This window comes from Rhinolophus sinicus, chromosome 3 (genome assembly GCF_057876585.1).
Source record: "Rhinolophus sinicus isolate RSI-liver-muscle chromosome 3, RSI-T2T, whole genome shotgun sequence".
Classification (NCBI taxonomy): domain Eukaryota; kingdom Metazoa; phylum Chordata; class Mammalia; order Chiroptera; family Rhinolophidae; genus Rhinolophus; species Rhinolophus sinicus.
The window spans coordinates 48,120,837-48,144,559 of NC_142503.1; the positions used below are offsets into that span (position 1 = coordinate 48,120,837).

The following is a 23,723-nucleotide window of genomic DNA, read 5'->3' on the forward strand; positions in this document are numbered from 1 at the left end:
AAGGAGAGGGAGGGAGGAAGGGAGGTAAAGAGAGACCCCACTGACAAGAGTCATATACACGAATGGGTGAGTCACAGGAAGGTGATGGTTTAGGTTTTGGATATTAGTCAGCTGCGGTTTAGGGTGCATCTCGTTGCCACTTCCCCTTTTTGCATTCCTCTTTTTTTCAGGGCCACCTCCACTTCCCTCCATCTCTCTCCTCTAAGTAATTGAGCTTTCTATCCTCAACCTGACCTACGTGTACCTTAACGCTCCATTTCTGCTTCCCCTAGTACTCTCACAGCCAGGATGTCACAGGTCAGGTCCTGGGCTGTAGGATGCTCCTCCCGCCAGATGCCATGCAGTCTTCGCCTAGGCGGCTTCCATGCTTGCGTCCCCACAGCTCTTTGACCAATAGGCAGGCCCTAGAGCTGGGACTCGACTCGCTATTGGTTGGCCGAGCCATGGTGAGAGATGGTGCGGTGCCGGTTCACTGCACTGGTGAGAGCTGTGGGAGGTTGTTAAGGCGACCGTTCGTGACGTAGCGCCACCAGGCCGAGCAGCTCCCAGATGATTGGCTAGATGATCGGACGATCCTTTCTTATTGGTCACAGGCTCATTTGGTTCCGAGCGTGCGTAAGCCGAAGATTCCTTCCGCTCCGCGTCTCCGTTGACTGGGGACGGGCAGGGCGCCGGAGCCGGGGTTAGGTGGCCTCTAGTGAGATCCGGAGGTGAGGCGGACGGTGGCCGCGAAGAGGGGACCAGGGTGGCCGGGAGCGGGGCAGCAGTAGGTGAGAGCGAGCTTAGGGCCGTGTTGGTGGCGATTCTCGAGCTCCGCTCGGCCCTGGGAAGGGGCGGCTGGCACCTCCTGCGGACCTGCCGAGAGCTGCGGTGGTGGTTTTGCCGGTGTGGCGGCCCTGTCCCCAGGGGACTGCGAGGAGACGTCCTTGAGTCGCGGCCGGCGGAGCGGCGGCCCGCACCAATACCGGGGGGACCCGGGGGCCAGGCCGGGCCTCAGCGGCGGGCGGCGGGGCGGAGCAGTGTTCGCGGGCCCTGTTGGATGCAGGCAAAGCCAGCTGCGCTGTCAAGATCATGGGGGCGGAAAGGGTGCCAGGAGGATGACCTTGAAGGCCCCTCGATTCTGGAAATGCTGGGGGGCTGGCGTTGGGGGGGGGGGGCGACCCAGCCGGCTGTTCGCTGAGAGGACGCAGGAAGGTCCATCCGGTGCTGGCGTCCACGCCCAGGCGGTGCTGTTCGTCAGCACCTTTCTTTAAGGTGATGGGCAAGATCTCTGTAAATGCTGCGACTAACTCAGAGCCATGAAAAGAACGGTGTGTCCGGTTATTTCCAAGAGAAACATGTTGAAAGGAGCCCAATGTAGGAGGTCGCCTAAGGACTAAAAGGATTTTATTTTATTTTTTTGGTAAGGGATGTATACTGATGCCCTTTAGTCCAAACCTTTAGGTTTTCAGAATTGTTTGGTTATAGTTAGGGAAAAACTACCTTGGAGGTTCAAATATAGAGCAGTCAATTTCTGCAGTAAGCCGAGGTTGATATACTCCATGTTAAATGGTCGTTTGAAATATTTCGGGGCTTGAGCACATGCCTTCTTAGACTTGGTGCTGAAAAGTTATAGGAAACATTTGTTTCCAGGCCATGTTAAATAATTGGGCGTAATATCAGCATCTCACAATGTAGAGAATGCGGTTTTTGTTTGTTTGTGAATTTATTTTTCTCTCCATGCAATGAAAGATTTTATGCTTTAGAGGTGATCTAGCAAAGGCCTGGAGTATCCATTGGGGGGGATAGATTGATTTTTGTTGTTGTTGTTGATAGATTGGATTTTGAGGGCCTGCTTTGTTGTGTCTTTCCAGAATTTATGATTAAGTTGGCATTAAGGACAAATGGGAATTAGTAACATGAAGGTTAAAAATACTGTGCAAAGATTAATCATTAACATATGAAAACTTGCATGTGCATGAGCATTTCAAGATGAAGAGTGTGCACACATGCGTGTGCACACATGTTCTTTTTATTCTTGTATGATTAATTTCTAGACCATGGATAGATCATCACATCTGTTGATATCCTTTTAGGATGACCCATATGAAATTGCTGATAAATTTGAAATTTGACTTTTTTACCCACAAAAATAGCAGTTTCCTATAGTTCCATTTGCTACTTTGTCAAAACTTGGGCACTCTAGCTTTATAGGTGAATGAAGAGAGATGTGACTTATAAATAGGTAGCATACAATAGAATTGGGTGTTTCCAAATTTCCTGATTTCCAGTGCAAGAAATTATTTTTTCCCTAGGATACAAGGTTGAGTAGCAGAATGCTAGATCCTATTGGAATTAAAAATGGCTCATTATAAGACAGGGTGTTTACCTTCAAAGAGACAAAACATACACAGCAATTAATTTGACAACAGTGTAAGATAGTATATAATCAAATGGTGGAATGTGTAGCATAGGAGGAGTGCTGAGTGGAAGGAAAGAATTAGCGTAGGATGCCAAAGCATCCTTTTCTGCAATTGTCCATGGTGGATGGTTTCTGTGGTGACTGGAATAGAGTTTGAGGATTCCACTGAATTTAGATTATCCATTCTTTTGAAGAATTTGTGAAATGTTCGCCACATACTTCAACCTGAACAAGCAAGGCACATGTTGCCTATTTAACTTGATTTTTAAAGTTTATTTTTATTGCAACATGGCATAAATACTGCCTATTGAATTTGCATGCGCTGTCCTGCAGCCTGCTGGTCCCACTTGAAACTGCTGATGAAAGTGGAAGGTTGTAGTCTGTGTCATTTAAATGCTTTGCATAATATGAGAAATGGGGAGGGTGCTCCTGAGTAATGAGATTGTTTATAATTATGGTTACATTTGACACACCTTTGTACATTCGGTTATTCAGTATGTATTTCCAAATCAGGTTGTCGTTCACAGGATCATGTGTAATTCTTTTCCTGAATGTTGTAAAAATGATTTTACACCCAGGAAAGAAGTGTCACAGAATTGACAATGCTACCTTTGAAATCTTTTTGAGGGAAAATATAATGTGCCTAATATATAATTATGAGTTGATAGTACTAAACCCATTGGTGATCAAATTGGTGTGCCTTCCTGCTAGCAGCTCAGATTTTTGTTCACTGAATTTTTAGCAGCTCAGATTTTCATTCGACAGAATTAACTTTAGTAGTGAAGGAAATGTTGACTTGATAGGGAATAACCTAAGTTGAGGGGTTTTTCTTTATCATGAAAGCATTAACTTCAGAATAAGTAAGGCTTGCAAGTTCCTATGTTATAGATCAATGACTATATTAGATTTTTAAAAAATCAGAATATCAAAATTATTATTATTTCGCCAGCAAACATGGGAAAGTTTAGTCATGGTAGTCATTAGATCAAAATTATCTCTATGTTCCGTTGGGAATTTTTGAATGCTATAGACACCTACTTTGGTCAGCCATCCTCTTCTTCCAGTGCTGTTTTAGCATTTTGATTAGCTGTAAAAGTTAGCTGGGAAAGACTTTTCCCTTATGACAGCAACATTAGGAAGATGTATTAAATTTCTTTTGGCTAGTGACGTTAAGCCATGTGTTTGGATGAAATGTTAAAAAATGTGATGGGCTCCTCCCTTGAGGAGCTTTATAAACTAAGGTAACGATTTACAGAGGGCATTCAACAAGTGGGTTCTGTGGTATTTATCTACCTTTTGCATAACCAGAATCAAGAGGGTATTTATATGCATTTTACCTCAGGGTAATTAGGAAATAAATGTGAATAGTTGTTTTTTGTTTTCTGCTTTATTGCTCTCCTTCGCTCAGATGATATGGGGCTGAGGTAGTATGTATTTGGTTTGATTTTAAAAGCCTGAATTCATACAATTTGTAATAAATAGCTGTGTTTAAGTTGGTTACTAGTGAATAATAGAGAATTTAAGTTGTATGTAAAGAAGTAATAACAGCAGTCTTCTTAGTTTAATTTTATAATTATTATTTTCCAAAATTATAAGGAGCACTACCAAATAGTATTATTTATATGTACAAGAAGACCCTGTGCATACAAAACCAGGATTTACAACTTACTTTTTCTAAAAATACAGTGAGCTGTATACTAAGTGTTGATATTCCTTCCAGGACCCAAGGATTCTGTAGCCACAATGTTGTCAAGACTTTTCCGAATGCATGGCCTCTTTGTGGCCTCCCATCCTTGGGAAGTTATAGTGGGGACAGTGACGCTAACCATCTGTATGATGTCCATGAACATGTTTACTGGGAACAATAAGATCTGTGGTTGGAATTATGAGTGTCCAAAGTTTGAAGAGGTTTGTGAAATTAATTTGACATTGATTCAAGTAAATTACATTTTCTATTTCTAGAGTATCTCCTTTTAGAGACCATATTATCAAAAAAGTTATGAGTAAAATATTTTAGTATTCATGAACTTAGCTCAAATTTCTATTTACTTATGCACTATGGAAATGTACTGGAAACAGTTTTCTACACAAATGAGTGTAATTGATTCTGCTTTGAAAACATAGCTTTTATAAGTGACAGTGAAAATGATTGGCTTAAACTGTGGATTGTTTAAAAATTGGACTTAATTTTTAATTTGCATATTTAGTATTTTTATTTGACTTGTATTGTGCCTACATTGATATTATCATAATACGTAAACAAATGATGCATACAAAATAACAATTCTTATTTTTGATTGCTTATTTTAAAAGCTGTAGCTATTGTGATATTTTTTTTCTATGTCTCCCAATAGGATGTTTTGAGCAGTGACATTATAATTCTGACAATAACACGATGCATAGCAATTCTGTATATTTACTTCCAGTTCCAGAATTTACGTCAACTTGGATCAAAATATATTTTGGGTAATCACTTTATACACTTAACTCCTTTGTGTGCCATCAGATTTTTTTGTTTGCTGTGGAAATGCACCTGTTTGTTCAAATCGTGTGTATGGAAATATGTATATTGCTTAAAGTGTGCTGCATGCATTCAGTAGTTTCCTTATTACTGGGAGTTAGACATTCTGCTATTTGAGACTCTAATCATCTGGAGAAAATAATATTTCTTTTAGAATATCATTTAGGACTATATGTTATTTGTGTAATAAAAGATGAAGTTTTTTCAGCTTGTTGAATTTTGTCCTTTAGGTATTGCTGGCCTCTTCACAATTTTCTCAAGTTTTGTATTCAGTACGGTTGTCATTCATTTCTTAGATAAAGAATTGACAGGCTTGAAGTAAGTATTTAAAGCTTAAGTATACTTTTTTCAAAATATATTGTTAAGAACTTTTCTTCATGCTATAAAGTTATATAAATTTTCAGAAGTTTATAGAAAATCTGAGGGAAGTTTTCATATAGTCATTTAGCTAATTATAATGCCTGTTAATATTTTGTTATCCATGCTTTCTCACTTTTTTTAATACTTAAAGAAAACTTCTGAGATCATACTGTATATACTGCTTTATATCTTCTTTATGTCTAACATCTTTGCATGTCCTTATGCTAAACTTAACTATTTGTGATGGCTGTCTAGTATTCCCACAGTTCATTTACTTAATCCTGTAGGGTCAGATAGTTTGGTTATTTAATTTCCTCCATTAATAACACAGTGGTGAATGTCTTTGTAGCTAAATTTTTGTTCATATTCATAGTCATTTTCTTAGGATACATTCTTAGGATTGAGATCATGGCTGTGTTTGTTTTTAGAACTTTTGAGTGCCATTTCTGCCAGTTTACTCTCCAGTAAGGTTGTTTAGTTTAACCTTCCACAGTGGAAAATATTTATATATATTCTACTATTTCTCCATGCTAACTCAATGAGTCATCGTTTACTAAGGATGATATTTTGGTATAAAATTATCAGAAAGTGGTTTTGTATAAATATTTTACATTTTAAACAAATGTTTTGAGCAACTGAAATTTAGCTTAGAGGATGTCACAGGAGTATAGGGATCCCTTTTGGACTGCAAAAGGTACCCGTACTAGAGGATTATACCATGTATGGGCGGGGGAAGTTTCATTTTAGAAAGTACTTTTTAAGCCTTATTTTTTCCTCTGTTAAATGTACCTCATCATCTTGGTTTTTTTTTCCAGTGAAGCTTTGCCCTTTTTCCTACTTTTGATTGACCTTTCCAGAGCAAGTGCACTAGCAAAGTTTGCCCTTAGTTCCAACTCACAGGTATGTATTATTTATAAGACATAAATGTTAGTAGTATTCCTTTTTTTTTTCTTCAGTTTGTTTACAATAGGAAGGATTAATAGAGTTTCTTCATAGTCTAAGATTTAGGAATTGCCTACAATTGTAAGTTTGTCAGTCCTAAAACTGGTCTTCCTAAGTACCCCAGGAACTGTCCTATTTATTTATCTCACAGCGCAATTATAATTCCATAGCTTCTGAAATGTGGAATCTTCCCCATTTTCCTTTTTGAAGGTTTCAGAAATTAAGGTTATATTTGGACTTTTGGATAAATAAGAGTACCTACCTAGTGAAACACTGGCGAACAAGATAGGATCTAATGGAAGAGTCTCAGAGTAGATTTCTTTCTAAACCCCTTGAAAACAGTAGCATTATTTCCCACCTAAAATTTTTTGCTGTTCATTAGTCAGTCATGTTAAAGTCAGTTTTTATCTTGATGCTCAAAAGTCATGATTTTTAACAATCTTTAATAATCAGAATGTCTGAGTATAACATAGCATGTACTTCTGCCCTATGTATTTGAATATTTATGATCATTTGAGTAAAGATACGATTTGACAAGGATATGATTTAGGTTTCATAATACTAACATGGTCGCAAAAAATTTGCAACTAAAAACTTCTTTCCATGGTAACCAAAATATAAAATGTTATATAGCATTTATTTATGTGGGATTTAAATTATAGTATTAATGCACCACCTCAAAGGAATCTTTCCAAGAAATATCAGTGGAAAGGGAAAGAAGGCACCGTGTGTGAGTGTGTGTGTGTGTGTGTGTGTGTGTGTGTGTGTGTGTGTTTAAATCCTCTGTATTGTTCACACATTTTGCATTTAGAATGCCTATTAGTCTTATCATATAGTATATTTTATTCTTTGCTTAGTAACTTAGATATCAATGGAAGCCCTACATGCTAACATTTTTAGAAGTTATTTTGTACCTTACCCTCATTGATGTGTTTGGTCTGTGTTTTAGGATGAAGTAAGGGAAAATATTGCTCGTGGAATGGCAATTTTAGGTCCCACATTCACCCTTGATGCTCTTGTAGAATGTCTTGTGATTGGAGTTGGTACCATGTCAGGTTTGTAAGCAATTTTTAATATATTTAAAAAATAAGTTTGTAATAAAGAGAACTTCTCAGATTGCATTGGTTATTCTTAAGCTGACTTTTAAAAGTCTAATACTACTCTTAAAATTTTTTAATTGTATGAGTATGTGGGTGTAGTTGATCTTATGTCTGCGCTAATATAAACTTAGTAGCAGGTTATCGGTTTATTTTTCATTCTTGCCATCTTCTCTTTCTGTGTTCCACTCTTTTTGATGACTGGTTTTTTTTCCTTTAAAGTTTATTGGGGTGACAATTGTTAGTAAAGTTACATAGATTTCAGGTGTACAATTCTGTAATACATTATCTATATCTCACATTGTGTTTTCACCACCCAGAGTCAGATTTCTTTCCATCACCATATATTAGACCCCATTTACCCTCTTCTAGAGCCTCCCACCCCCTTACCCTCTGGTAATCCCTAAACTATTGTCTATGTCTATTGAGTGTTTGTTCTTTCAGTTGTTTGTCATGTTCTTCTGTTGTTTTCGGTTTATATACCACATATCAGTGAAATCATATGGTTCTCTACTTTTTCTGTCTGACTTATTTCGCTTAGCATTATAATCTCAAGATCCATCCATGTTGTCACAAATGGTCCTATTTCATCTTTTCTTACCGCTGAATAGTATTCCATTGTGTATATATACCACAACTTCTTTACCCATTTATCTATCGAAGGACATTTTGGTTGTTTCCATGTCTTGGCCACCGTAAACAAAGCTGCAATGAACATTGGAGCACACTTGTCTTTATGGATAAATGTTTTCAGATTTTTTGGGTAGATACCCAGGAGAGGGATTGCTGGGTCATATGGTAATTCTATTTGTAATTTTTTTGAGGAACCTCCACACTGCCTTCCATAGCGGCTGCACCAATTCCCACCAACAGTGTATGAGGGTTCCTTTTTCTCCACAGCCTCTCCAACACTTGTTACTGTTTGTCTTGTTGATGATAGCCATTCTAACTGGTGATATCTCATTGTGGTTTTTATTTGCATTTCTCTGATGATTAGTGATATTGAGCATTTTTTCATATGTCTATTCACCATTTGTATGTCCTCTTTGCAGAAAGGTCTCTTCAGGTCCTCTGCCCATTTTTCAATTGGGTTGTTTGTTTTTTTGTTGTTGAGTTGTATGAATTCCTTGCACATTTTGGATATTAGCCCCTTATTGGAGGCGTTGTTTGCAAAAATCTTCTCCCATTAGTTGGTTGCTTCTTTATTTTGTCGATGGTTTCTTTTGCTGTGCAGAAGCTTTTAAGTTTGATATAGTCCCCAATCTGTGTTGTTTTTGTTTGTTTGTTCTTTTGATTGGTTTTTAACTAAGATTGTATTCCAAGGCTTTTCTGGAAAGTACCTTCTAGCCACTGCTATTGCGTAAACTGAATTAGTGACTTGGTTCCTTGGAAAGTAGGGTGACGAGTTTTGTTTTAATTGCCATGTAGAAGACACTGGAAGAGTCAGGAGTTGGACAGAGCTGTTAGATCCACCTAATAGAATGGTTGGGAAGATTTAATCAGATAGTATGTATTATAGTAAATTCTTAATTGAATAGTAGAGAAGTAGATGTTCAATATCAAACATAAGACTTCATTATATAGGACAAAAATTATGGTCTGGCATGGAAATTTGCCAGAATAATATAATGTTGTTGAGGTTTTCTTTCTTTTTTTCTTTTTTTAAATTGGGGAATAGTGTGTTTTTCCAGGACCCATCAGCTCCGTGTCAAGTTGTTTTCAATCTAGTTGTGGAGGGTGCAGCTCACTGGTTCATGTGAGAATCGAACCTGCGACCTTAGTGTTAGGAGCATCACCCTCCAACCACTGAGTAAACCGGCTACCTGAGGTTTTCTAATAAGACTAAATTTTTATGGCTTTCTTTTGAAGTTCACACTTATACTGTTCACTATCGTGTTTCCCCGAAAATAAGATCTAGCTGGACCAGCAGCTCTAATGCGTATTTTGGAGCAAAAATTAATATAAGACCCGGTCTTATTTTAATATAAGACCCGGTCTTATATAATATGATATAAGACCAGGTATAATAAATACAATATACTATAATATAACATAATATAATACCGGGTCTTATATTAATTTTTGCTCCAAAAGATGCATTAGAGCTAATGGTTTGGCTAGGTCTTCTTTTCGGGGAAACACGGTAGTATTTTCAGGGCTTTAGTGCCTTCTATAAGGGGCCTCATTCTTTCAGAAGTAAACTATCTAACTTTTAAGAGAGTAGTTGTAATTATTAGTTGAGATCTCTTCACTAAGTAGTGTATTAAATATTTAATGTTTCTTACAACTTTCTGAGGGAATTTTTTTTGTTATTTAATCTGTCATTCAACAAGATTTTATGTAGCAAAGAAGATATTTTTTAAATTATTTTTTTAATGTGAATTCTTTAAAATCTCTTTGGGTACAGTTTTGAGTTTTGACAAAGACATAGTCATGTAACCACCACCACAATCAAGAAAAATGTTTCTGATTAGGTGAAAACATACCTATGTGATTTTATTCAAGCCAAAGAGTATATAAGAAGATGAAGAGGGATTAGCCAGAAACCAGTAGTGGGCCATGAAACCAAAGATTATTCATTTGAAACTGATGTGGAAAGCAGTAGAAACTGATGTGGAAAGTAGGGTAATGAGTTTTGTTGTGATTAGTCAGAGAAGTGATTAAGTTTGTAATTGGAGAAGCCAGTTAGGAGATATTTACTGCTATACAGAAATGGTATAGTAATTAGGGATTTGGCTTAGGGTCGATAAAAGGGATAGATTTAACATACTAACTAGGAAGTAACCCTTTGGAAAGCCAGTATAAAAAAGAAAAAAGTCTTCAACTTCCTAGAAGTATATAGATTAGTGCTCTTTGTATACTAGCAAAGTGGCTTAGAGATCCTCCTTGGGGCAGAGTAAGGAAGAATACCTGGAGAATACATGGCAACAGTAGTTAACGTGATACAGAACGTAATAGCAGAGTGCCAAGTTGTAAAAAGCATTGGTTAGGTATGGTTTTGATGGTCTCAAGTTTGAGAAGATTATATTTGACTAGTATTTAAAATGTAGGTTGTTCATAATGTTTTTGTTAAATGTAATTTTGTATTCTCTTGAATTTCTATATATGGGGTAATTGCTATAGTTTTTTAAAAATATAGTGCTTGCTCTTGTTCTTTTATTTATTTAAATGATCTATTACAATTCAGAAAATAAAATAAAACTGAGTTTTTTTGTATTATTCTAGTTGGCAGTTTTTATAGAAAAGGGAATCATTTTTATTTTTATTTTGAAACATTTTTATATTTAATATGAATGACATCAGAAATATGTTTTATATTCAAGTTTATTGGTACAGTGAGGGAATAGGATTTGGTAATCTAAAGTCTTTTCCAGCTCTATAATTCTGTTACCTTCTAGTTGAGAAGATTACTAAATGACACCTTAAACATTTTATGTGGAACGGTTAATTTTGAATCTTGTTGCTTTTTTGCATTATATCGTTTTCCAAACAGATCAATGAAATTAACCAAAATATAAGAACATCAGTAGATATCATAGAGGTTATATTGAAATTAGAGATTACGCAAAATATTTATTATGATACTATATCAGAATGGCATAACTGGCAGTATGTTTTACTTTCATAAAAAGTCCTTGGTCGACAGGCGAATTCCTTTTGTGGTAACTAGTGGGGTTAGATCAATAGCATAACTGTAGAGGGATTGCTCCATTAGACACCCTTATCTCAAAACTACTACCATGTTAAAAGGGGGATTATCAGATGTGTATTAAGTGTTACCACTGTGCCTGGCATTGTGAGGTTGGGGACATGGGAGAAGATAAGGTCTCTGTCCAGGAGAGTAATTCCTCTGTGCTCTCAGGCTTTGCATCACCTGAGTTCCTAATTCTTTTTCTAGTAGATGGCAAAGAGATTAATATACTGATATTTTCATGTATTTATCTACCTATGGGAAGAGTCCTTGTCATCAAAATATACATCATCAAAAATACACATACTTTATTAATTGTACATTTTATTTTTCTCTAACTAGGGGTACGTCAACTTGAAATTATGTGCTGCTTTGGCTGCATGTCAGTTCTTGCCAACTACTTTGTGTTCATGACTTTCTTCCCAGCTTGTGTGTCCTTGGTTTTAGAGGTAAGAGAAGTTCTTACTTATGGTATTAGTAGAAGAGTCATATTTCTCATTATATCAGTTCACCTAAATAAAACCAGTACCTTCTAATGTAACACTGACTTACTTTGTAGCTTTCTCGGGAAAGCCGCGAGGGTCGTCCAATTTGGCAGCTCAGCCATTTTGCCCGAGTTTTGGAAGAAGAAGAAAATAAACCAAATCCTGTTACTCAGAGGGTTAAGATGATTATGGTAATTACATAGTTTCTTTCTCCCTTCAGTATCTTCGGTTCCAGTGTCATATTCTGCTTTTCACTTTTGTTTTCTGTTTCTTCTTTTGTCATCTTTCTACAGGTTTTGGCTCTTTCACTGATGTTTCTTCCCCCCTGTATTTTTTTTTTTCTTGTTTCTTCTTTCTTTAAGTCTCGTAGTTTTTATTAGTGTCTTTCCCCTAAATAGATTTTTCAAGTTCCTCCGCTTCCTCTGAAAACCTATTCTTTTGAATGTTTTTAGTAGTTCATTGGGGCCACTGCTTTAGTTAGTCACACAGCAAGCTTGGGGTTTTCTTTTCAATGGTAAGGAGAGGCCATGGAAGATAGTGTCTGGTTATCCAGTTGCTAAGGATGGGAAGTTTAGGTTTCATTGATATATGGAAGATACATAATTTTTTAAATTTTATTTCAGTCTCTAGGCTTGGTTCTGGTTCACGCTCACAGTCGCTGGATAGCTGATCCTTCTCCTCAAAATAGTACGGCAGAAAATTCTAAGGTTTCTTTAGGATTGGATGAAAATGTGTCCAAGAGAATTGAACCAAGTGTTTCCCTCTGGCAATTTTATCTCTCTAAGTAAGTTTACCTAAGGCCTGCTCTGTTGTATGTTAATCATGGTTCTCTGTGCTGCTAAAAGTTTAGGTTGTGCCTTTTATGTTTCTGAGTAATAACATTTTAATTTGCTTTCTTTTATTTAGAATGATCAGCATGGATATTGAACAAGTTATTACCCTAAGTTTAGCTCTCCTTTTGGCCGTCAAGTATATCTTCTTTGAACAAGCAGAGACAGAATCTACACTCTCATTAAAAAACCCTATCACATCTCCTGTAGTGACCCAAAAGAAGGTCCCGGATGATTGTTGTAGACGTGACCCGATAGTGGTCAAAAATAACCAGAAATTCCATTCCATGGAGGAGACCAGGAAAAACAGAGAAACGAAAGGTAATTTCTTCCTCTCTTCATTTTCTATTCTTACAATGCTGATTTGTCAAGAAGTTGAATCCGTTTTAACACTTAGGTTCAGTGTTGTGAGATTTCTTTTGATCTCTTCAACAGCTGAGGTTATAAAACCCTTAGTGGCAGAAACCGACACCTCAAATCGAGCTACGTTTGTGGTTGGTAATTCCTCCTTACTCAATACTTCACTGGAACTAGAGACACAGGAACCTGAAATTGAACTTCCCAAGGAGCCTCGGCCTAATGAAGAATGTCTACAGATACTTGGGAATGCAGAGGTGAGGAAAAGAACATAAGTGAGCTTGCTATCCTTCTTAAGAAAAGGAGCTTTCTTATTAAAGTAAGGAAGTTATAGCTACTGAGTACCTACTAAGTTCTAGGGACCGTGTTGCATGGTTTACAATTACTGGTCTTATTTATTCCCCACAACCTTGTGAGATAGGTGGAATTATCTCCATTTTTTAGATGAAAAAGCTGAGGCACCAGAAGGTTTAAGTATTTCTCAAAGTGATGCATCTAGGAAATGGTAAGGCTGGGATTAAGAGTTTAACATTTACTGACTCAAGAGTCCATATTCTTTCTACTTTATTACTGCTTATCACAGAGATGAACAGCCACTGCAGGCACATATGTGTGCTGAGGCCTAGAAAAGATTTATTAACACAGAAATGAGCCTCAAAGATAGAAGAAAGCTTATTTTTTATATTTTTATTTTTTTAAGTAAGCTTGATGCTCATAAGGAAGCTTTCCCTTCTGAAATTTGAACAGGGCGTCCTGCACATGTGACATGTGAGTCCACTGTGCTTTCGCCTGATACTGTGTTCCATCCATTTCTGCTTCATCTGGTTCATTCTTTATGAGCATGTGAGTGAGAAGAAAGTTGTTTGTTTTTCTTTATCACTTTCCTTTCCCTCATTCCTATTAACGTGTACCAATATCTCAGCTGTCTTGCTGAATACAGGATTAACAAAACTTAGAGTGAAAGTGTCAGAATTTTAATTATGGATTTTTTTTTCCCTGTATACCTTATTTTTAAAATTTAGTGGTCTTATATTTGTTAAGTTTTAACCTTTTTTTTTATAAAGAATTTGCTTTCATTTTGATATTCTTATGCCTACTGAAGTCATCTTTACAATTCCAAAGTCCTTTGGATTCTCTTGTGTTTTAGCTCTATCGATTGTTTGTATTACATGGTTTATGTAGAATGAATAATGTGAAATATAGTTCTTCAAGTCTTTAGTCATCTCTCTTCCTCAACCCCTTCCCATTTTTTTTTCATTTCTTTAGAAAGGTGCAAAATTCCTTAGTGATGCTGAGATCATCCAACTAGTCAATGCTAAGCATATCCCAGCTTACAAATTGGAATCTCTGATGGAAACCCATGAACGAGGTGTATCTATTCGCCGACAGTTACTTTCCAAAAAACTTCCAGAGCCTTCTTCTCTCCAGTATCTACCTTATAGAGACTATAATTACTCCTTGGTATGTCATTTTCTTGATTTGAGAAGGTTTGCTTTGTAACTTTCTAGTTTTATAGCTTTAGTCTTTAGATTTTCATAGTTTTTTTTTTCTTGACTGGTCTTTTATATGTACATAGTTCTATAAAATATTTACCTTTTTAAGCCATTTTGCTGTAATTCTGTATTCTGCTTGTGCTATAGGTCATAGAAATTCAAAATACTTTTCCTGTTTATAGATATTACACAAATATTTTACTCACTTAAATACTTTTAAAAGTAAATATAAATTTTGTTTAAAAAGTACACCATGGGGTTAAGTTTGAAAAAAATTATTAATGACAATGGCTGTGTATTTGCAATATAGATTTTCACTTGGTACCTAACTTTACCTTTTAGGTGATGGGAGCTTGTTGTGAGAATGTTATTGGATATATGCCCATTCCTGTTGGAGTGGCAGGACCTCTGTCCTTAGATGGAAAAGAATTTCAGGTTCCAATGGCAACAACGGAAGGTTGTCTTGTGGCCAGCACTAACAGAGGCTGCAGAGCAATAGGTGTAAGTTGGCATTTATATATAATTTATCTGTTTTAGGATACACCCTAGGCCAGGTGATGGGAAGAGATTTGGGGACAATCAAGGACACCTTTTGGGACATGCAGCAGTGTTTTCAGGATTAATATGTGCTTCTGTAACATACTTTGCATAGCTTGGTGGCGGTGCCAGCAGCCGAATCCTTGCAGATGGGATGACTCGGGGCCCAGTGGTACGTCTTCCTCGTGCTTCTGACTCTGCAGAAGTGAAGGCCTGGCTTGAGACGCCTGAAGGGTTCAGACTGATAAAGGAGGCATTTGATAGCACCAGCAGGTATGTGTCTGGCTTTGTAAGTGCATTGTTTATTTCAGAACCAGTGCCATCTTCTTTGATCACTAAACATACTGTTAACATATTGCCTGCTTAAAGTTACGTAATAGCAACTTTAAATCCATTTATTCAAAATGAGTAATGTGAATGCTTAGCTTGGGGTGGGGGAGCAGAATGTTTACCTAAATGAGTACCTCTGTAGAGGGAAATTAGAAAAATAGAGTGAGAGCTAGTAAGTTTGTGTGTTGGTTTTACAAGGCTCACTTTGATTAGACTGTTATTTTGCCCTAGAAGACTTTTGACTTAGAATTGCCCTAGAGCCAAATTGCAGGATAAAAAGATTTTGGAAGCAGGATAGAAGTAAATAAATAATAGTGTAGTAGATTGAATACAGAAAATTAAATTTATAAAGAAGCATAATCAATATGTGATAGTAGTTCAAGCGTATATGCTTGTTTGTATTTGGACTTTTAAAGTTTATCTCTGATGAAATGACTCCCTTCTTGCAGCACATAAGACTGAAACAGAGTTGATTGCAGTATTCTAATACAACATTTAGTTAAAGAAGAAAATACATTAATAAGTAATCTCCATGAGGTTTCTCTTACGTGTAAAATGAACCAACTAAACTAGATTTTAAAATAACTTACATCTTAAAAAAAAAATCTTTGCTTCTTTTGTTGATAGATTTGCACGTCTACAGAAACTTCATATGGGTATGGCTGGGCGCAACCTTTATATTCGTTTCCAGGCAAAGTCAGGTGATGCCATGGGAATGAACATGATTTCGAAGGTGAGCATGGATAGACTATAACAGAACTTGAAAGTGATTATCCCAGGAGAGGGGAAGTCGGTGTCAAAGAGACAGTAGTGGGGAGCAGATTCACTGTCTACTCTGTGTCCTCACCATGTACATCTATTTACTCAGAGTTAATTTATTGAAATATTTTTTTGAAAGGTAAATACTGATGTAACTCATGTTATATGAATCAGGCATTTGTTGATTGGTGCTGTTTGTATTTGATACATTTTAGACGTGGCATTATGTATGTTCTGGGTCTACTGAGCAGTTGGGAAGAATCTTGGGGTTAGCACTCTAAAACTTTGTCATGTAAAACTTGAAAGCTGACCTCTTTTAGAGACTTTAAATCTTGTATTTAAGAGCCAAGCTCATGTATATAGTCCATTTATTTTAATTATTTCCTTATAAGAAGATTGTATATGGCTTACATTTTATTCTACTGATGTTACTTACCAGACACAAATGTAAAATGTTAATGTCAGTTAGGCTAGCAAAATTTATTTTTTGGTTTACCTGTTTATAAAGACTATTCAGAGAGAGTGACTAAATTCATAATCTTTAAAAATTGCCAATAAACAGTAGTGCAGTAGTTCCTCAAAAAAATAAAAATAGAATTACTATGACCCAGCAATTACACTCTGGGTATATATACCCAAAAGAATTGAAAACAAAGTCTTAGATATTTGTACATCTGTGTTCGTAGCAGCATTATCCACAAGAGCCAAAAGTCAGAAGCAACCTAAGTGTCCAATGATGGATGAATAGATAAACAAAATGTGATATATACATACAATGGAATATTATTCAACCCTGAAAAGAAAGGAAATTCTGACACATACTAAATGCAGATGAACCTTGAGGTTTGCTTGCTAAGTGAAATACTCTGGTTACAAAAAAGATAAATTGTGTATGATTCCCACTTCTGAGGTACTTAAATTTGTTAAATTCATAGAGATAGAAAGTAGAAAGGTGGTTGCCAGAGGCTGGGGAGAAAGAGGGCAGGGGAGTTGTTATTTAATGGGCATAGAGTTTCCGTTTTGCAAAATAAAAGAGTTCTAGAGATTGGTTGTGCCACAATGTGAATGTACTTCAAACTATTGAACTGTAAACCTGAAAATGGTTAAGATGGTAAATTCTATGTTACATGTATTTTACCATAACTAAAAAAAATTTTTTTTAATTGCCCACAAGTATGTTTTGGGTTATTGAGGCGTTATTAATTAATTTCACTTAACTGGAAGTTTCTGGAAGTCTTGTTTATATTTTATGTAATGTAAATTCCAACAATTTTCCATTAACAAGATGTAGTTTAATGTTTAATTTCTCTTTACAGGCTTGGTAACTTGGACTTTTAGGTAACAGTTTAGTAACCAGAAGAGGGAATTTATTATTCATTCATCTTGAGTTGGGTTACTCATTCCTCAGTGACATGAATATGAGTATTATATTCTTATTGAGTATTTTTTAATATTCTTGTCTACATTCTCTTCCTTAATCACTACAAAAGGTTCATTTTTGTACCTAAAGAAACACATTAGGAATCTATACCTGGCAGAAATTAGTCACTCATAGTTATTTAAACAGCTGTTACTTTTGTGCTTAGTTTCTTTGAAGTATAGTTATTAGAAATATTACAGTTATTATAGTTATTGTATTTAGAAGTATTAGTATTATCGATACAAATAAAGCCTCTGATCTATAAATAATTTTATGCATTTTAATGTAATTTTGTTGTTGTTGTTAATAGGGTACAGAGAAAGCACTTTCGAAACTCCATGAGTATTTCCCTGAAATGCAGATCCTAGCAGTTAGTGGTAACTATTGTACTGACAAGAAACCTGCTGCTATAAACTGGATAGAGGGAAGAGGAAAATCTGTTGTTTGTGAAGCTGTCATTCCAGCCAAGGTTGTCAGAGAAGTGAGTGATTTGATTAAAATATTTTATTTTGTTAATCTTTAACTGGATCGAAAAATTGGAGAAAGGAGTATTAACATTCTAAGTAAAGTTTAATATATGGGTGTATGTTTTATGTTAAAGATGACTGTTTTGTCCTGTCTTGCCCATCTATCTGCCTGTGGCATTTACAGGAACAAACTTAACTGATATTCTTTTTATTGAAGACAGGGCGTAAATGGGGCTACATCTAAACTCCCTTGTGTTCTGGAGGTACGGATAGGTCTGGGTAACACAGTCCTGAACCTTCTGGGGGAAGATGTAAAATGTGCACCACTGTTTTCTAGGTATTAAAGACTACGACAGAAGCCATGGTTGAGGTCAATATTAACAAGAATCTGGTGGGCTCTGCCATGGCTGGGAGCATCGGGGGCTACAATGCCCACGCGGCCAACATCGTCACTGCCATCTACATCGCCTGTGGGCAGGTGAGGGCTGCAGCCTCCACTTCTCTTTTATTGTTCTAAGGAAGAGAAGTTACATATTTTTCCTTTTATTCTTTTTTCAGGATGCCGCACAGAATGTTGGTAGTTCCAACTGTATTACTTTAATGGAAGCAAGTGGTCCCACAAATGAAGATTTGTATATCAGTTGCACCATGCCATCTATAGAAATAGGAACTGTGGGTGGAGGGACCAACCTGCTCCCCCAGCAAGCCTGTTTGCAGGTATGACACATCAGGCGCAGTCCAGGGACCTTAAGCCTAGTTCTGACTCACTGCGATTCTCTGTGTTTCTACCTGACATTGCATATCACTCACCTCTATATTTTAGCTGATCTTTTCATCCTTTTGTTTCCTACCAGCCTACTCTAACGTGTCTAAGTAAGCATGTTCAGGCGTATGCTCACTAAATTGAGAAAGCAGATAAAGAGAGCAAATGAATATTCATCTGTCTTGAGTGCACTACCAACCGTGCTGGGGGTGTTATGTTAGTTATGGGGTCTACTTTGTCAGTACTGTCTGTCAACTTTTGGAAATTTACTACTTTTAATGGAGTCTAGTTCTATTCTAATGTCATTGTAGTTGCCCTGATTTTAGTTCCTTGAGTAGGAAAAGTTGTTGCCCTGACTTTAAGGGTGAGTCCTGTTGTGTCTCTCTGTGGCTGCAGATGCTAGGTGTGCAAGGAGCATGCAGAGACAATCCTGGGGAAAATGCCCGGCAGCTTGCCAGAATTGTGTGTGGTACAGTCATGGCTGGGGAATTGTCACTGATGGCAGCACTGGCAGCAGGACACCTGGTGAAAAGTCACATGACTCACAATAGGTGAGACTTAAAGATTTACTTGACATGTTTTCCCTGTTCTTAAAGTATACAGTATAGCAATCTATTCCGATACAATAGTCCCAACTTAAAATTCTGCATTCTTGATATATTGTATATCTCCACTTTTTTTTTTTTTTTTTTTGCCGTAGGTCAAAGATAAATTTACAAGACCTCCAAGGAACCTGCACTAAGAAGGCTGCTTGAATAGCCTGACTGCTCTGAACTGAAACACGGGTGTTGGGGTCTAAAGGACGAACATAAAATCTGTGAATTAAAAAGCTCAATGCACTGTTTTGTTGAGGATGAATAGATGTGATCAGTTAGGTGACTGCTTGGTGGTTGGCTGTTTCAGAAAAGTCTGAGGTCTTTCTTTCCATGCAGACTCCTCAGAACTGAAGACAGTTTAGTGCTTTATGTGCTGTGCCCTTTGGAAAGATTTCAACATGAATGTTATGCTTTAAAGCATCACAGGTTGTAATCTGCAGCTCATTTCTAAAAGAGAATACAAGCTGGAAAAAAGTGTTTTCTTTTGATGAAATTAATGGAGTTCATGGTGATCAGTGTGAGACTGACCGTCCTCCCACTACCCCCACCCCGGCTGAAAATGAAGTTTTAAATTATATTGTAGCTGACGAAACTCCTGATTTCCTAGTTAATTTATTAAGCCGGGATTGTAGAATTTTAAGAAATAAGAGCTAAGTTTATTTTTTGTAAACTAATCCTTCATTTGGTGCTGGTCTATTTTGATTTCTTTTGGAGTAGCCAACGTGATTCTTCAGAAGGGGACCTCCTTTCTTCAAGGGAAAAATTATTATTATTCCCCAGCTACAGAATAATGTGCTAAGCAGTGCTAAATAGTTCTCTATCAAGAAAACAAATCACTGCATTTATGTCTGCAGGCTATTTATTCAGAGAGGCTACTTGTCAAAATATAAATGTTTGTCTAGATTGGCTATAACAATCTTCCAACATAAGGCTTTAAGAAACAGAGTTTTGTGCTCTGTATTAAAGATACAAGAACTCTTAATATTGCTTAGATAAAAGTGTTTATCAAGCACATACAAGTCTGATCTTTCTCAAAACTCAGAGGGTAGAAGACTCAAGTTTGAAAGAAAAGTACCATTTCTCTAAGACAATTGATTTCTTTAAAAGACATTTAATTTACCTGAAAAGAACTAGATAGTTTTTTGTAAAGAACTGTATCAAATCTCTATATGTTGTAATAAGACTTCTTATGCTAGGAGTTTGTTGAAAGTGTTCAAGAAGTAAACAGACTTGTATACTGGTAAAATACTCTAAGCTTAGACCAGAGAAGATTGTGCTCTCTCATCATCCAGGAAGCCCTGGCTGGCTTGTCGAGCCTAAGGAAAGTGTGAGTCCGCCTTCAGAGCTAGCAAAGGCGCCCTATGAATGGCCCTGGAGGAGTGTCCTTGTTCCTGTGGCCAGGAGGTTGGCGACTGAAACACACAGGCCTTGTGATGGATCCATCAAAGCTCTTAGCTTTCTCAGGGGGTCAGCAGAGTTTTTGAATGTTAATTATTTTTAATGTACAAGTTTTGTATAAGTAATAAAAAAAACTCCTTATTTTGTATTACATCTGATGCTTCAAGTGTTGGTCTTGGAGAGCTGATGGCTCATGTAGAAGATGGACTTTGAAAAACATTCCAGTAATGCCATGGCAGCATGGAGAGCCTCTGAATGATTGAGTCTGCAGTATTGTTGTGGAAGATTGACTTTTTCTGTTGTCTGTAAAGTTTAAATTGCTTCTGTTGTGACTGTTCAGCCAGTGACTTATTTATCTGAACTTTTCATGGAAGTGGCAGTGAAAAGTATGTTGAGTCTTCATTTTGGTGACTATAACCAATATCGTCATGCTAAATTAATGTTTTGTACAATTACTAAATTGTATACACTTTGTTATACTTTTTTTCCAGTTCCAGTAAATTATGCAAAGGAAGTTAATACTGATAAGTGTAAGCAGTAACCTTTTGTATGGATTAACCCTCTGCCTGAGGCCTGGAAGCTTGTAAAGTCTGGCCAGAGTGGGAACCTATAATTCACTCTAGATGTCCTATGACTATCATTCTCCATTATATTCTCCAACTCTACAACATTAATGGCAGGCTGGTGTTATATGTGCATTAAAATTATCTTAGTTTGATTAGTTCAGATTTATCTCAACTGGACTTTTGGATATTGGGGTTGTGAGGGTTAGTTTAGAGGAAAAGGGCATAACAATTGGGCATCCAAAACCAAATGGCCATTGCAGGTGTTCATTTAAGCTGTATCAGTTGAATTGGAGCAAACAGCTTAGTTTAGCTGACGGTGGCCTTTTTAAAAGCTGATTCCCATTTACTTCAATTATTGACTACACTTCTGCTATAGTTAGAGGTGAAAAGATACGTATGAGGCACTGAGAACCAAAGCCCAGAGAGTGGAAAAGCAGTTTGAATTTTTCTTCCAAAATAATTTGTGATCATTTGTATGGTCCGCCTCCTCCAGTGTGGAGCAGGCCTGAAGGATTTCCATCCCCTTTTCTGCATAGGTGATTTCATGAGCACTGAGGTGCATGTGGTAGGACAGAACTTTGACTTTACTCATCTTAGGAGAAAATTAAATCCAAAGGAAACATCTGAGCTCAAACAAAAGGATGCAGAGAAGCAAAACACATCAATACAAATACATCGTGTATAGAAGGTTAAAATATAAGAGCAGTAAATTCATCATAGGAAAGTTTTTTCAAAACCAGTGTTTCTCTAGCTATCCTATTCTGGCCAAGACTGGAATTTGTTAATAAACTTGACTCAATCAGCGATGATAGTTAATGGAAAACCTCTACAGTGGAAACCAAGAGAAGATGGCAGGTGATTTAGTTTACAATTATATTGTAACATTCCTTTTTCACTGTAATGCAACATGCTTACTCCCTCCCCCGAACCCCCCTTCTCCTCCTGAGCAAGTTTGAGAGCTGCTGACGGAGGTATGGGCACTCTTCTGCCAGGATAGCAGTTGTTCCCTAAGGCCAATAGAGAACCTTGAGCTAACAGCTGGAGTTAGGAAGGAAAACACAAAAGAGTTAATCCAGTGTTTCTCCAACTGCAGTTGCAATATACTCATTTGGAGGACTTGGCTGCACCCCCAGAGTTTCTTATTCCCCTGGTCTGGGGTGGGGTCAGGACTTGGACAACGCGCTGCTGCTGCTCTAACAGTTGTGGATTTCAGTATGAGTGGACTGGTATTACAAAATGAACGGTATTAGAAAACTTTATTCAGAAGCACACAATTGGAAAACACCATGTAGAGATCAAGTGGTTAATAAGAATTAGAATTAATCCTAGAGAAATATAACAACTAACTAGAAAGTATGTGATTTTGGTGTTTCTGCCTTCCACCGATGACCGTCCCCTACCCTCCCCAACACTAGACATCTCTCCACATCTTCAACAGATGGAATGAATTTTAGCCATTCATTCCTCTCATTCTACCCCTTGTTTCCTGCTCTCCCAAAGGGTCAAATAAGAGTGGGGGACAAGGACAGACAGATCCGGATGGCAGAGTAGATAAAGCATGCTTTCTTCCGTGAATACATTAAAATTACAACTAAATGATAAAAGTCGACCTGGAGAACCATCTGACATCTGCCTGAACAGAAGTTTTATAACTAAGGATATAAAGAAGCCACAATGAGACGGGTAGAGGTAGAGACACGAAATGGTCCCAAACCTCCGGTGGTTGAGAATCAACAGGAATATCTCACCTATGGAGGTTTCCCCAGGGAAGTGAGGGACCCCAGTCCCAGCCCAGAGTACTGGTGCCAGGAATAGGAGCCCCCCACAACATCTGGCTGTGAAAAACGGGATTCTGACCATCCAGGTGGGAATAAAGGCTGCGAGAAACCCCTAAGTCATTTTAAACGGCCCATGCACAGACTCACTCGCTTGAAGGTCCTCACCCTGGTCTCCAGCGGAGGGACGGTGACTCGAAAGGATTTGGAAGTACGCGGGGCAGCAGACAGGTGTGTGGCTGCAGAGCAGGGGCTGGAGGACAGTCGCCATTTCCTCTGAGGGAGGATTCTCCCATGCAGCTGGCAGGCAGGCGCCATCTTTCCTGTGTTGAGCCCTCCTCCTCCACAGCCAAATCTGAATCTCATTGGTCTGGTGAACTCTGCTAGCTCCCTGACCTACCAAATTCCCCCAACTCCACTTTCTTGAGAGCAGCCAACCCTGCCCACACTGCACTCTTTCTTGGAAAACTATCAGAGTCTGTGGGACCCAGGCAGGCAGCAGCTGGCTTCAGAGTGCTCTGAGCGTTTTGCAGAGTAGCTCCAGGCTCAGCACTAGCACCAAACCAGAGTCTACATTACCCTGGTGACCACAACTCTTCCCACTAGTCACTCCGAGACCCTGGCTCACACAACTTGCATACCCCATGAGGCTTTTATCACTGGCTGAACCTTAAGGGAGTGGGCAGGTGGCAGTAGACCTCAGGATGTTCTGGCTTTTTGTGGAGCTACCCCAGGCCCGGTACTGGTGGCAGCTGTCCTTGGTTCACAGCATGGCCTCTCCCACGAGCCTCCAACTTGAGCATAGGAAGCGAAAACTACAGATTGCTTTGTAGCCTCCTACCAGGTAGTCCTCGGCTGGTCACAGGCAGTGGCTGCCCTGGGTTTGCACCGGATCCCCTCCCAAGAGGCCCCAGAACCAACATACTTAGAGGTTG

The 23,723-nt window shown here is 37.8% G+C and overlaps 1 protein-coding gene across 2 annotated transcripts; it reads left to right on the forward strand.

Annotated features, from left to right (window-relative positions):
- The first annotated feature begins 575 nt into the window (after positions 1 to 575).
- Positions 576 to 20,966, forward strand: HMGCR (3-hydroxy-3-methylglutaryl-CoA reductase). Of its 2 annotated transcripts, none has more exons than XM_019728133.3 (20): positions 576 to 710; positions 4,122 to 4,309; positions 4,756 to 4,867; positions 5,153 to 5,240; positions 6,098 to 6,182; positions 7,174 to 7,279; positions 11,355 to 11,461; positions 11,572 to 11,688; positions 12,121 to 12,281; positions 12,404 to 12,648; positions 12,763 to 12,941; positions 13,951 to 14,145; positions 14,520 to 14,678; positions 14,830 to 14,987; positions 15,672 to 15,777; positions 17,534 to 17,704; positions 18,028 to 18,168; positions 18,249 to 18,407; positions 18,850 to 19,004; positions 19,154 to 20,966. In XM_019728133.3, exons 2-20 carry the CDS (start codon positions 4,145 to 4,147, stop codon positions 19,206 to 19,208), a joined length of 2,664 nt encoding a protein of 887 aa, XP_019583692.2. In that variant the 5' UTR covers positions 576 to 710; positions 4,122 to 4,144; the 3' UTR covers positions 19,209 to 20,966. The 2 variants fall into 2 exon arrangements, with proteins under 2 accessions (XP_019583692.2, XP_019583693.2); XM_019728134.3 differs by having other exon boundaries at positions 646 to 770.
- Positions 20,967 to 23,723: the final 2,757 nt, after the last annotated feature.